The 15,498-nt window shown below is 40.8% G+C and overlaps 1 protein-coding gene across 1 annotated transcript in view; it reads left to right on the top strand.

Moving 5' to 3' along the window:
* The first annotated feature begins 690 nt into the window (after positions 1-690).
* Positions 691-15,498, top strand: part of LOC137323296 (melatonin receptor type 1A-like) — an 83,421-nt gene continuing 68,613 nt past the window's right edge. Inside the window, exon 1 of the mRNA XM_067986792.1 lies at positions 691-1,139. Coding sequence (XP_067842893.1) covers positions 956-1,139 — 184 coding nt within the window. The 5' untranslated portion in view covers positions 691-955. The remainder of the gene's footprint in view (positions 1,140-15,498) is intronic.

Raw genomic sequence — 15,498 nt, 5'->3', positions numbered from 1 at the left:
CAAACAGGAGGGTTCCCTCCCAGTCGGGGAACACTTCAGCAGTCATGGACATTCAGCCACCGACCTTCGGGTAAGCATACTCCAAGGCGGCCTTCGAGACACACAACGCAAAATTGTCGAGCAGAAATTGATAGCCAAGTTCCGCACCCATGAGGACGGCCTCAACCGGGATCTTGGGTTCATGTCACGCTACACGTTACCCCACCAGCGAACAAATGTTATCTGTTTTTAATATAACGGGTCAGTTGCTGTCTTTTCTATGTTTCTACCTCAATATCTCTGTTTTTTTTTGGTGATTTGTATATTCGGAGACCTTGTGGGTAACACCTGTCTGTCTGCACACTGATTGCCTTGGCAACGGGCAGTTGAAAAAACTGTCTGTAATCACCAAGCATTGTTCTGTGAATTATAAATGCGATTTCATTTCGAGGATTTCATTTCCACAACATTCACCTGAGGAAGGAGGAAGCCTCCGAAAGCTTGTGAATTTAAAATAAAATTGTTGGACTATAACTTGGTGTTGTAAAATTGTTTACAATTGTCAACCCCAGTCCATCACCGGCATCTCCACATCATAACGAATCAAAGCCCTGATCAGCTCGTCGCTCTACCACACAGGGGCGGTGTCTTTACACTGCTCAATGCAAACCTGTATCACATGATGAAAGAGGGGCCGCTCAGGCTGGATTGCCACAAACTAGCAATGTGATGGGGAGACCCGATGATATAAACGTCCTGAGTCCGACAGATTAGCAGGTTCAAAAAAAGTTTGATCCCTGTAGTTAAAAATAAAATACAACTTTAACCATTATGGATCCCGATGTACATTACTTTGGCCAATTTCACCACTGGTGACCAATTATAAAATGTAACTGGACTGGTTTCGGATCGAATAGTTTGATTATTTTCCTCCTTGGAATCTAAATTATCTGGAACCAAGTCAAATCCGACGAAAATGAATATAAATGTAAGCTGTTTAAACAGTTCTAGTCGGGTACCTGAGCCGTCCACTCTCGATCGCCCACCTTGGGTGGCAAGCACCCTGGCGGGGATGCTCATATTTACCATCGTGATCGATATCTTGGGGAATGTACTCGTCATCTTGTCAGTTTACAGGAACAAGAAATTGAGGAACGCCGGTGAGTCCAGCGCTTTATTTTGTGTGAAAAGTCATATCCTCTTTATAAACATATTTCCTATTTTAAGTGTTAGTTTATATTTTAAAAACTTGCATTTTTGTTTGATCAGATTGATGCAGCTAATTATTGTTAGTTTTTTATTTGGTAAAATGTGTTTCCCAGGTTCTTCATTATGAGAAACTAGATGTGCTTATTTACATTCAGAGACCACCCGTCAAAGACAGATTATTCCCTGAAATCTTAGCAGCGAACAGATCGAAATCGTCACTTTGATGGTTATGTTCTGTTTAACGAAACTTAAATCGATGGGCAGATACTCTTGTTAACTGTGTCTCCAGCTCGGACGGGAGGGTCGCGTTGCTGATGTTTTCCATTTTTTAACGTGCACATTTCCCATATCTACTTTGCTCTAAACTGTACATCAAGTGTGGGTTGCTGCTAAACCCAGGCTAATCGAGACATAAAAACGTTTGTACCAAAGGGGATTGTTTCACAATTAGAGTGAAAAGTAGAAGCAGTTTTATTGGCTTTTTACCTTCGCTGTCATTCTTCCTTCGATGTATTTTCCCCTTCTAATTGTGGCATTGATTTTACATTCTTGTGAAGAGATCGATTTTTACAATTGGCTACATTAGACCTGACCTCACACCACGGTCAAGATGTATTAACTCACTATGATGGTGAAACAGAACCCATTACCTATGAAATAATTAGTTTGGGGGATTTATCCTTTCACTGAGTTATCCGCAGAGCGATTCATTAAGATTATAGGGTAGAGTTTCCGCTTTAGGTGCAATTTGTGTCCAAAAGTTGCACTGGTTAGGTTACAGTTTGCATTTCGCTAAAATGTATTTGCATAATCACAAACGTAAAATCTTCCATGAACCAGCAGTTTAAAACAGCGTAATCATTTATTTTATTTTCTTTGCAATAAAAAATATTCCTTGATGTACTTAAGAGTGGTAACCAGTGCAGTTTTATTAATACAGCTGAAAATGAGTTTATCACAAAAAATAAGCATTTTTAATAAGGGTGTGCAGTCCTCTACCTGTGAGTAATCTGATTTTAAATCACTGAAAATGACTTTAACAAACTATACTGAATCATTTACTCCTTTTATTGGTGTACACTAGTAAACTTCTTAGTACAGTAAATAATTTTTATTGTGTAAAAACGTGCCAACTAGTGGCTGTGCCCCTAAGAAAATGAGCTTAATTTGAAGACCCTCCTTGAATGGCCACAAACGGGCGCAGTTGGTGGAAACTCGTCATCCTGATTATTTCGATTTGGGGACGTGGCCAATTTTGTGGGGCCGGTATCAGGAGCGAAGATTTACACCTGACGTAAATTGCGCTTGATTTTCCGTGATTTTCCACAACATTTTACGTTGGTTCGGGTGGATTGTGCTGATAAAACCAGTGCAATCCAGCCGAAACTTTACCCCTATATTTGTACTACAGAGGTAGTGTCTGGGAATCATTCCATAGCCACAGTCCAGCTGTAGGTGTCTGTTTAGAGCCTGTAGGAATGTGCCTGTTGATTTCAACTGGATCAGTGAGATTATCCAATTATAGGACCGAGTGATCCAAAGTTGAAGTGATTGTATAGAACGAGCGGGCAGAATACTTGCTCTTGATATTTAACCTCAGCGGTGTTATGTTTGTGCCAATAGTTCAAGCACCAATGTGTGTCTGAGAGAGAATGAGAAAGGGTATCCGAGATGGTTTACGTGATAGTGAGATGTTCTTTTATTCCTAATGTGACATTTTTAGATTGAGTTTTAATGATGCTAATATCTGTTGAAATGACCCATAGAAGAAATGATTATACATTGATCAAGGTCAGTGGTGAATCCGTCTATGGAAGCTCCAAAGAGAAGATTTTTCCCACTTATGTAAACACATTTTATTGGACAATTTGTTGGGAATCTAAAGAAAAGCAACACAAACACATTTCAATAATAGAGTCATAGAATCATAGAATGATACAGAATAGAAGGAGGCCATTCAGCCCATCATGCCTGTGCCAGCTCTTTGAAAGAGCTATCCAATCAGTCCCACTCCCCTGCCCTTTCCCCATAGCAAATTTTTTCCCTTCAAGTATTTATCCGAATCTATAACTGTGTCCAAGTTTTATTCATAAATATATGAATTTTGACTTGATGCTATTTTTACTTTTTCAACATGACTATAAATATTTCTTTGATAAAATTCTTCCCTGTGGTGATGCTGATGTCTACTGAAGTTTGTGAAGAATTCATTGCTGTAAAACGCCACTGCTTTCAAACAATATTCCCTCTGGCATATGTTAGATGACAGTACCTTATAAATACTGTATTGTCCTTTCCATTCTGTCTTAAGTTTATTTTTGTTACTGTTGGTATTTAAGTGTCCTCACTAGATATTAAGATGTACAATATAAATATATTTGCACACGTAATACTTCAGGATTAGCCATCTTTTTCCTTCCGATTTCAAATTTTATTGAATGTGTTGTGTTGATTTTCTTTGGTTTCCCTGCAATTGTCCTATAAAAAATGATTATATAGCAAGTGGGGGTGGGGGGAATTATCTTTCGAGCTTCCATAGATGGATTCAGTACTGACCATGATAAGTCCATAACCTTTGGGATATTTCAACAGATATTTGCCCCATTAATTCCCAATTGCCATGATTCTCCCCAATACTAGATATGAAGATATTGGTGGAATAGGTCAGAGGATTATTGACATGACAAAGTGTGATGATAGCAAATTATTCAACCCTTCCCAGAATTGTGATGTACTAATTTCTTTGACCTGTCAGTAAAATTTTGGCATCTACTTGGCGGAACAAGTACGACAACTTTGATAAACTTCACTGACAGACATCAATAGAAAACAGCAATATTTTGCATCGTAATAAATTTCCTTTATAGCAAAGTTACAGCTTGCATGATTGATTGACAGTGAAATATTGACAGAAATATTTGAAAGGAACAGTAAACTATATATTTTGTCCTTTTTTCAATGGATATTTTTAGGAGTGGAAAAGAACAATGCAGATAAACATTTGTGATAATGAAGAACAATTGGTTTAGTATGGTTCTACAGTTTGGAGTTTAATGTTCCTTGTGATGTAATTAGAGTATGGTAGGTACCGTTTCCCCAGTATTTTCACATCACTTGCTTTTTAAATCTTATTTAAGATATTCAGTCCAGCAGTTTACAAGCTTCACCTGAAAGACAGATTTCCCAAACTTGAAATGTGTTGAAAGTGATGTGACAGCGGAAGAAAGGACATAGGAGCAATTATCAAACAAAATTTGACACCAAGCCACATATGGAGAAATTAGTAAAGGTGACCAAAAGCTTGGTCAAAGAGTTAGGTTTTAAGGATTGTCTTAAAGGAGGAGAGAGAGGTAGAGAGGTGGAGAGGGTTAGGGAGGGAATTCCAGAGCTTAGGGCCTGGCAGCTGAAGGCACGGCCGCCAGTGGTGGCATGATTAAAATCAGGGATGCACTAAAGGCAAGAATTGGCGAGGCCATGGAGGGATTTGAAAACAAGGATGAGAATTTTTAAAATCAAGGCGTTCCCGGACCGGGAGCCAATTTAGGACAGCGAGCACATGGGTGATGAGTGAATGGGACATGGTGCGAGTTAGGGTTTTGGATGAGCTCAAGTTTATGGAGGGTGGAAGATGGGAAGTCGGCCAGGAGAGCATTGGAATAGTCAAGTGTAGAGATAACAAAGGCATGGATGAGAGTTTCAGCAGCAAATGAGCTGAGGCAGGGGAGGAGATGCGCAATGTTACGGAGGTGGAAGTAGGCGGTCTTGGTGATGGAGCAGAAATGTGGTCGGAAGCTCAGGGTCAAATAGGATGCCAAGGTTGCAAACGGTCTGGTTCAGCCTCAGACAGTGGCAAGGGAAAGGAGTTTGTGGCAGGGACCGAAGACCAATGGCTTCGGTTTTCCCAATATTTAGTTGGAGGAAATTTTTGCTCATCCAGTACTGGATGTTGGACAAGCAGTGTGACAAATCACAGACAGTGGAGAGGCCGAGGGAGGTGATGGTGAGGTAGAGCTGGGTGTCATCAGTGTACATGTGGAAACTGACGTCGTGTTTTTGGATGATGTTCCAAACGGGCAGCTTGTAGATGAGAAATAGGAGGGGGCCAAGGATTGGTCCTTGGGGGACTCTAGAGGTAACGGTGACTCCAGAGATAATAGTGACAAAGAAAGTGACTGTGCATTATACACAGGTTTGTGAGTTTAAACAGTGGGTGTGAAGTAAAGCAATCGCTGGTTAGCTGTGTATGTTAGTTCGCTAACATTGCAACTATACCTCACTGCTGCCGTGAGACCAATAGCTGCAGAGTGTGAAGCACACCTGGCAAGAGCACAGTTCCTGCCTGTGCCCTAGTCACCAGGAGAGAGCACTTTGCATGCATGCTTTATACGCAGGCAAAGAGCTTTGATTCTCTGGTGGTTATTTCTTAATGTTAGCAGATGGCACAGTTTGTTTTTTTTTCCTTCAAAAATTTTAAAAGGCTAAGTATTAAGTTAAGAAAGTGTCCAGGAGATCCAACAGACTACACGAGCACTCTAAACCTGACTTCATAGTATTTTTGCATTGATGTTCAGCCAAAACTAGTTTTCATCTCCAAGAAAATGGTGCATTGCTGCATCTAACAACAGATCTTATTTACAAAGCACAGTATTGCCTTTGGAGAAGTTCATGAAAGAATAAAGAGGGCAATAAGGACATCCATCATCATTTTGCATGAAATGCAGGCATTCTTTAGGAATGCAGTCAACCTCATTCCAGAAAATGCCTGTTAAATGCAAATCCATTTATTTAACACAATTCTAATATTCAATGTATTTTCTAGTTACTATTATACTGTAGAATCCTATTTATGAAAATAAATGCAATTTAGTTTTGTTTCCATACACTCATAGTGCATTAATAACCAGAGCATTAATAGTTTTGATTCTGGGTTTTGCAAAAGCAAGTTCATTGTGAATGTATCAGTATTTATATCTTGTAGTTCATCAAACAGTGTAAATATGACCGGTCATACTATTCCTTTCAGCGCTCTTTGACATATTGTACTAAAAAGAAGAATTTTAAAGTATAATTCTGTTTTAATTTTTATTGATTTTGATTCTAGTTAAACCGAAGAAACAAATTATTATTGTCATCAAGTTCATACACAGTATATTTTACATCGATTACTCTGCTGCACTGTCAGAGGTTCCGTCTTTTAGATGAAACGCTAAACCAAGGCCCCGCCTGCCCCCTCAGGTGGATGTAAAAGATCGCAAGGCACTATTCGAAGAAGAGTAGGGGCGTTCTCATCGGTGTCCTGGCCAATATTTATCCCTCAAACAGCATCATTAAAATAAGCAGAATATCTGGTCATTATCTCATTGTTGTTTGTGGGACCTTGCTTTCTGGTTTACTGGGGTTTTATGGGCTGGATTTACTGCAGCTTCTTTGAACTATAGAAGTTTACAGCACAGAACAAGGCCATTTGGCCCATTGGGAAAGAAATTCAACTCAGCAACAACTTGCATTTATATAGCGCCTTTAACATTGTAAAAAGTCGGCGCTTCACAGGAGCGTTATCACCGAGCCACATAAGGAGATATTAGGGCAGGTGACCAAAAGCTCAGTCAAAGAGGTAGGTTTTAAGGAACGTTTTAAAGGAGGAGAGAAATTTATAGAAGTTTATAGAATTTATAAAAATTTATAAAGGCTTTGGGAGGGAATTCCAGAGCTTAGAGCCAAGGCAACTGAAGGCATAGCCGCCAATGGTGGAGCGATGAAAATCAGGGCTGCGCAAGAGGCCAGAATTGGAGGAGTGCAAAGATCTCAGGGGGGGTTGTACGGCTGGAGGAGTTTACAGAGATAAGGAAGGGCGAGGCTGTGGAGGGATTTGATAACAAAGATGAGAATTTTAAAATGGAGGCATTGAGGGACCAGAAGACAATGTAGGGCAGTGAGCACTGGGGTGATGGGTGAACTGAACTTGGCGCAAGTTAGGATACGGGCAGCAAAGTTTTGGATGATCTTAAGTTTATGGAGGTGGAAGATGAGAAGCTAGGCAGGAGGGCATTGGAATAGTCACTGGTTTCTGGCATTAAATGGGTGGCGCAATGCGAACACACACCCGAAGGCATCGACCTGTTTGAAATTGGGCCTCATCTGCGTGAAACCGGTGAGCCGCTGATGTTAATCGGGTAATGCAATACAGCTCACCAGTCGAAGTCGTGTCTGTCACAGTTAGGTCCTGGGAGGTGAAGTAGAGGTGAGTGAAGAGCCCGGGCCGGTTGCAACCTGCAGTATTTTTGTGGAGGCAGAAGGAGCACTCCTGCTCCTCCTGGCTTCACAGAAATGAAACCATTTTGTGGTGGCCTCCAGCAGCCCCTTTAAGAACTGCTGGTTAGGCTGCTGAAGACCTGGGAACATCTGGACTGAGCATGTGCAGTACATGCTCTGCCCATTTGCTCACCAGTTTTGTATCGAGGTCCTAAAACTGTCATTAGGACCTCGATATGCATATTTAAGAAACCTAACTCCTGTCTCAGGCATACTTAGAAGTCGCCAGCGTTCAGTTGGGCAGCCGGTGCATTTCCTGGGGAGATCAGGTGCGAGAGATCGTCAGCTGAAATTCATCCCTCCAACTTTAATTTTTTGACCAAAAATCAGGTGAAACAAGGTTGAATTTCCCCCCATTGTGTCTTTGCCCATGCAATAGGGCTTTTGCATCTGTCTGAGATGCAGAAGCAACAAAGTAATTATAATTCTAAGTCTCCAATTTCAGGCTGCTTAAAACTTTGGCAAACAGCAAGAGATCACCTCAAAGAAATTTAGGACTGAGCAGAACAAACCTTTTTGACAGAATGCCGTGAGGCTGTGGCATGCACTGGCAGAATTAGTGATTGAAACTTGTCAACATTTAAGAATAGATTAGATAGGCGGTTGAAAGAAGAAGGAATAAAGAGATATGGGAACAGAGTGGCACATGGCATTAGGACCACTGGGTTGAGGATAAACACCAAACATCAATAATAACTGATTTGGTCACTTTAAACTAAAGTGGCAGGGGGTTGGGAACCTGAGCAGGGAGAGAGAGGAAAGCGTAACAGGAAGGGACAGAAGGTATGGAGTAATAGGTAAAGTGTTAAAAAAGGAAAAAGCAGGAACTAAGCGTCACAAAACAGATTTGAAAGTTCTTTATCTGAATGCACGTAGCATTCGTAATAAAATGGACGAGTTAACGGCACAAATAACTACGTATGGGTATGATCTTGTGGCCATTACAGAAACATGGCTGCAGGGTGACAACGACTGGGAATTAAATATGCCAGGGTATTTAACAATCAGGAAGGACAGGCAGGAAGGAAGGGGAGGTGGGGTGGCTATGTTAATAAAGGAAGGAATCACTGTAATACAGAGAAATGATATTGGGACAAAGCATCAAGATAATGAAACAGTTTGGGTGGAGATAAGGAATAATAAGGGAAAAAAAACATTAGTGGGCGTAGTATATAGGCCTCCTAATAGTTGCAACTCTGCTGGAAGAAGTATTAATCAGGAGATAGTCGGGGCATGTAATAAGGGAACAGCCATAATTATGGGGGATTTTAATTATCATATTAACTGGACAAATCAAATTGGGCAGAGCAGCCTTGAGGACGAGTTCATTGAGTGCATCAGGGATGAATTTCTTGAGCAGTATGTAACTGATCCTACAAGGGGACAGGCAACCTTGGACCTGGTCCTGTGTAATGAGTCAGGATTAATTAATAATGTCCTAGTTAAGGATCCCCTTGGAACGAGCGACCACAACATGGTTGAATTCCATATCCAATTAGAGGGTGAGAAGGTTGATTCTCAAACAAGCGTACTGAGCTTGAATAAAGGAGACTATGATGGTATGAGAGCGGAATTGATTAAAGTGGACTGGGAAAATAGATTAAAGGGTAAGACGGTACATGAGCAGTGGTGTTCATTTAGGGAGTTATTTTACAACTTTCAAAATAAATATATTCCACTGAGGAAAAAAGGGTGTAAAAGAAATGACAGCCACCCGTGGCTAAGTAAAGAAATCAAGGATAGTATCCGACTAAAAACAAGGACATATAAGGTAGCCAAACTTAGTGGGAGGATAGAAGATTGGGAATTCTTCAAAAGACAGCAAAAAGTAACTAAAGGATTGATTAAGAAAGGGAAGTTAGATTATGAAAAGAAATTAGCAAAAAATATAAAAACAGATAGCAAGAGTTTCTATAGTTATATAAAAAGAAAAAGGGTGGCTAAGGCAAACATAGGTCCCTTAGAGGATGAGACCGGGAAATTAATGGTGGGAAACATGGAGATGGCAAAAATGCTGAACAAATATTTTGTTTCAGTCTTTACAGTAGAGGACACTAAGAATATCCCAACACTGGACAAACAGGGGACTCTCGGGGGGGAGGAGCTAAATACGATTAAAATCACTCAAGAGATGGTACTCAGTAAAATAATGGGACTCAAGGCGGATAAATCCCCTGGACCTGATGGCTTCCATCCTAGGGTCTTGAGGGAAGTGGCAGTAGGGATTGTGGATGCTTTGGTGATAGTTTTCCAAAATTCCCTGGACTCAGGAGAGGTCCCGGCAGATTGGAAAACTGCTAATGTAACACCGTTATTTAAAAAGGGTAGTAGGCAGAAGGCTGGAAATTATAGGCCAGTTAGCTTAACATCTGTGGTGGGTAAAATTTTGGAGTCTATTATTAAGGAGACAGTAACGGAACATTTAGATAAGCATAATTTAATAGGACAAAGTCAGCATGGCTTTATGAAGGGGAAGTCATGTCTGACAAATTTGCTTGAGTTCTTCGAGGATATAACGTATAGGGTGGATAAAGGGGAACCAGTGGACGTAGTGTATTTAGACTTCCAGAAGGCAAGATTATTACTTAAGATAAAAAATCACGGGATTGGGGGTAATATTCTGGCATGGGTGGAGGATTGGTTATCAAACAGGAAGCAGAGAGTTGGGATAAATGGTTCATTTTCGGACTGGCAACCAGTAACCAGTGGTGTTCCACAGGGGTCGGTGCTGGGTCCCCAACTCTTTACAATCTATATTAACGATTTGGAGGAGGGGACCGAGTGCAACATATCAAAATTTGCAGATGATACAAAGATGGGAGGGAAAGTAGAGAGTGAGGAGGACATAAAAAACCTGCAAGGGGATATAGACAGGCTGGGTGAGTGGGCGGAGATTTGGCAGATGCAATATAATATTGGAAAATGTGAGGTTATGCACTTTGGCAGGAAAAATCAGAGAGCAAGTTATTTTCTTAATGGCGAGAGACTGGAAAGTACTGCAGTACAAAGGGATCTGGGGGTCCTAGTGCAAGAAAATCAAAAAGTTGGTATGCAGGTGCAGCAGGTGATCAAGAAAGCAAACGGAATGTTGGCTTTTATTGCTAGGGGGATAGAATATAAAAACAAGGAGGTATTGCTGCAGTTATATAAGGTATTGGTGAGACCGCACCTGGAATACTGCATACAGTTTTGGTCTCCATACTTAAGAAAAGACATACTTGCTCTCGAGGCAGTACAAAGAAGGTTCACTCGGTTAATCCCGGGGATGAGGGGGCGGACATATGAGGAGAGGTTGAGTAGATTGGGACTCTACTCATTGGAGTTCAGAAGAATGAGAGGCGATCTTATTGAAACATATAAGATTGTGAAGGGTCTTGATCGGGTGGATGCAGTAAAGGATGTTCCCAAAGATGGGTGAAACTAGAACTAGGGGGCATAATCTTAGAATAAGGGGCTGCTCTTTCAAAACTGAGATGAGGAGAAACTTCTTCACTCAGAGGGTGGTAGGTCTGTGGAATTTGCTGCCCCAGGAAGCTGTGGAAGCTACATCATTAGATAAATTTAAAACAGAAATAGACAGTTTCCTAGAAGTAAAGGGAATTAGGGGTTATGGGGAGCGGGCAGGAAAGTGGACATGAAGCTGAGTTCGGATCGGTCAATGCCCTGTGGGTGGCGGAGAGGGCCCAGGGGCTATGTGGCCGGGTCCTGCTCCGACTTCTTGTGTTCTTTAGATTTGTGGTTGGGATCAGATCAGCCATGATCTTATTGAATGGCGGAGCAGGCTCGAGGGGCCGATTGGCCTACTCCTGCTCCAATTTCTTATGTTCTTATGTTCTTATTCATTCCCATGTTGTAATTTCTGTGCAATTCTATGTAATTGCTATGTTATCCCTCTCATCTGCCTCAACTCACACCTTACAACAACACCCTCTATGGTACTCTGGATCTGGTAATTGGTAATGAAATAGGATTAATTAATGATCTCAAAGTAAAGGATCCCTTGGGAAGCAATGATCATAACATGATAGGATTTCACATCCAGTTTGAGAGTGAGGATCTTCAGTCTGAAACTATTGTATTAAACTTAAATAAGGGCAATTACAAAGGAATGAGGGCAGAATTGGCTAAAGTGGACTGGTTAAACAGATTAGATGGTATGATGGTGGATAAGCAGTGGCAAACATTAAAAAGATATTTTATGACTCGCAACAAAAATATATCCCTGTGAGGAGGAAAGACTCCACAAAAAGGATGAACCAACCATGGCTAACTAAGGAAGTCAAGGATGGATCAGGTTAAAAGAAAAAGCATACAATATGGCAAAGATTACTGGTAAGCCCGAAGATTGGGAAAACTTTAAAAACCAGCAAAGGATGACTAAAAGAATAATAGAAGGAGAAAATAAATCATGAGAGTAAACTAGCAAGAAACATAAAAACTGACAGCAAAAACTTCTACAAGTATATAAAAAGGAAGAGGTTAGCTAAAGTAAACATTGGTCCCTTAGAGGATGAGACTGGGGAAATAATAATGGAAAACAAGGAAATGGCAGAGGAATTGAACAGATATTTTGTATCTGTCTTCACTGTAGAAGAGACTAATAACATACCAATAATAGTAGAAAATCAAGGGACAAAGGGGAGGGAGGAACTAAAACAATCACTATCACTAGAGAAAAAGTACTAGGTAAATTAATGGGTCTAAAGGCTGACAAGTCCCCTGGACCTGATGGCTTGCATCTGAGGGTCTTAAAGGAAGTGACTACAGAGATAGTGGATGCATTGGTTGTAAACTTCCAGAATTCACTAGATTCTCGAAAGGTTCCAGCAGATTGGAAAACCGCAAACATAACACCCCTGTTCAAGAAGGGAGTGAGAAAGCAGGTAACTATAGACCAGTTAGCCTAACATCTGTCATTAGGAAAATGTTAGAATCCATTATTAAGGAAGCAGTATCAGGACATTTGGAGACTCTTAATACAATCATGGAGAGTCAACATGGTTTTATGATGGAGAAATCGTGTCTGACAAATTTATTAGAGTTTTTTGAGGAAGTAACGGGCAGGGTGGATAAAGGGGAACCAATGGATGCAGTATATTTGGATTTCCAAAAGGCATTCGATAAGGTGCCACATAAAAGATTACTGCACAAGATAAGAGCTCATGGTGTTGGGGATAATATACTGGCATGGATAGAGGATTGGCTAACTAACAGAAAACAAAGAGTCAGGATAAAAGCGTCATTTTCAAAATGGCAATTTGTAACTAATGTGGTGCCGCAGGGATCAGTGCTGGGGCCTTAACTATTTACAATATATGTCAATGACTTGGATGAAGGAACAGAATGTATTGTGGCCAGATTTGCTGATGATACAAGGATAGGTGGAAAAGCAAGTTGCAAGGAGGACACATAGGGGGTGATTTTAAACCCCAAGAATGGGTGGGGTGGGGGCTGGTGGGAGTTGAAAATAGTTGTTTTTTTTGGGTCACAACTGCAAAATTTTCGGACTTTGCATTCCCAGTGGGAAGCCTGTACTTTTACGCTAAACCCAGAAATAAAGCCGGGTTACAGTCGCAACCCAAAAAACAACTATTTTCAACTTCCACCTGCCCCCAACCCACCCGTTCTTGGCATTTAATATCACCCCCAAAGTGTCTGCAAAGGGATATTGACAGGTTAAGCGAATGGACAAAAAGTTGGAAGATGGAATATAATGTGGGAAAATATGAAGTCATCCACTTTGGGAGGAAAAATAAAAAAGCAAAATATTATTTGAATGGAGAATTACTACAAAATGCTGCAGTACAGAGGGATCTGGGTGTCCTCGTACATGAAACACAAAAAGTCAACATACAGGTGCAGCAGATAATCCGGAAGGCAAACGGAATATTGGCCTTTATTTCTAGGGGGATGGAGTGTCAAAGCAGGGAAGTCATGCTACAACTGTACAGGGTGTTGGTGAGACCACACCTGGAGTACTGTGTACAGTTCTGGTGCCCTTATTTAAGGAAAGATATACTTGCATTGGAGGCAGTTCAGAGAAGGTTCATTGGGTTGATTCCAGGTATGGAAGGGTTGTCTTATGAGGAAAGATTGAACAGGTTGGGTCGATACTCATTGGTGTTTAGAAGAATGAGAGGCGATCTTATTGAAACATATAAGATTCTGAGGGGACTCGATAGGGTAGATGCCCCTCATGGGGGAATATAAAACTAGGGGGGCATAGTCTCAGACTAAGGGGTCGCCCGTTTAAGATGGAAATGAAGAGGAATTTCTTCTCCCAGAGAGTCTTGAATCTTTGGAATTCTTTACCCCAAAAAGCTGTGGAGGCTGAGTCATTGAATACATTCAAGGCTGAGTTAGACAAATTTTTGATCAGCAAGAGAGTCAAAGGATATGGAGAAAGGGTGGGAAAGTTGAGTTGAGGTAAAAATCGGATCAGCTATGATTTCATTGAATGGCGCAGCAGGCTCGAGGGGCTGAATGGCCTACTCCTGCTCCTATCTCTTATGGTCTTATTTGTATCCCACACTGGCCTCTCTCAGCTGATGAATACTGCACTAGACTTTATGTCACAAGACACTGCATTGACACTCATTTCCCTTACAGCCAGCAGACATTCAGCTCATCTGAGCTGAATTTGAGCCCAGTTCCCAGTGGCACAAAGCTAGTATTTCAGTTGCTGTACCACATAATTCTTCCCCCCCCCCTTCCCATATATACGGTTGTTATAATAAGGTACATTATAGAAACAACTAATTTTAATATTAAGCATGCATAAACATTATTCCATTTACACCGTTTCTGCCAATCTTCTGCTGAATTTCCAGTGGAAATTCTACCTCTAGATTTCAATAATTACTAAGCTTCATCTGGAGCATTCTCTTCTTTTCATGTATTATATTTCCAGATTTTGAGGGAGAATTTAATTGTTGAGGGAGAGCCACGCACCCTGTCACTGTTGGGAAATAAGTGCCATTTATCAAATATGACAAACATGATCGGAGAAGTAAATATAAAAACTGAAAACAAATATCTGAAACCTGTCCCCATTGAGAAGATGATTTGCTGCATTGTGCAGATTCTTTTATGGAAATTAGAAAATTATGACATGGTATCCACATTTCTTTATTTACATTAGAAATGTTCAGATGAAGAGAACCCTTTGGATTTTATTGTTTCAGAATACCAACTCTATCATCTTCTCATTTAGCTTTGACACGCTTGAACACACAGATAGCACCTCGGTTTAAGGAGTCACCCAAAGGACAGTACTTCCAATAATGCTAAATCCTCTCAGTAGTGCAATGGGGTGTTAGTTTAGATTATGAGCTCAAGTCTAGGTGTGGGGCTCAAGCCCACAGCCTCTGGCTCTGAAAGACAAGACAAGACTGCTTTCAACCAAGCCAATCTGGCCCTACTGCCAGATGGAGGAGTCAAACCCAAACAGCTCCCTGTCCTCTCAGTGAAGGTAATCCATAGATATGACAATGAACTTAATATTTAAATGCCTAAATCTCTTACATTTAATCCCATATCTGCCCTCTTGTTCTAGACTCCCGAATCACAGGAAACCGTCTGTTTCTATATACTCTGTCCCATCCTTCATACTTTTAAGAACCTCTGTCAAATCACCCTGTAGTCTCATCTCTTCTAATGAAAACGGCCCTATTTTTTAATTCTTTCTGCATATTTGTATTTCCCCATACCATGGGACATTTTAGTTGATCTGCGCTGTACCCTCTTTATTGCCTCAACATCTTTTCTATAGTGTGGAACACAAAACTGTACATACTACCCCAACGGTGGTCTTATTAAAGTTTTATATAGAGTCACCATTACATCTCGATTTATATTCCACACCTCTTGCCATCAAACCAGTATTCCATTAGTTTTTCTTAATAGCTTTATGCACTTGAGGTGTTGCTTTTAATGTCTTCTGAAACTGAACCTTCAAATCCCTCTGCTCTTCCACAACATCCAGCTTTCCTCCTTTTA

The sequence above is a fragment of the Heptranchias perlo genome, chromosome 1, assembly GCF_035084215.1.
Source record: "Heptranchias perlo isolate sHepPer1 chromosome 1, sHepPer1.hap1, whole genome shotgun sequence".
Classification (NCBI taxonomy): domain Eukaryota; kingdom Metazoa; phylum Chordata; class Chondrichthyes; order Hexanchiformes; family Hexanchidae; genus Heptranchias; species Heptranchias perlo.
Note: the sequence above shows the minus strand (reverse complement) of the source record. Positions and strands in the feature narration are given on the sequence as shown.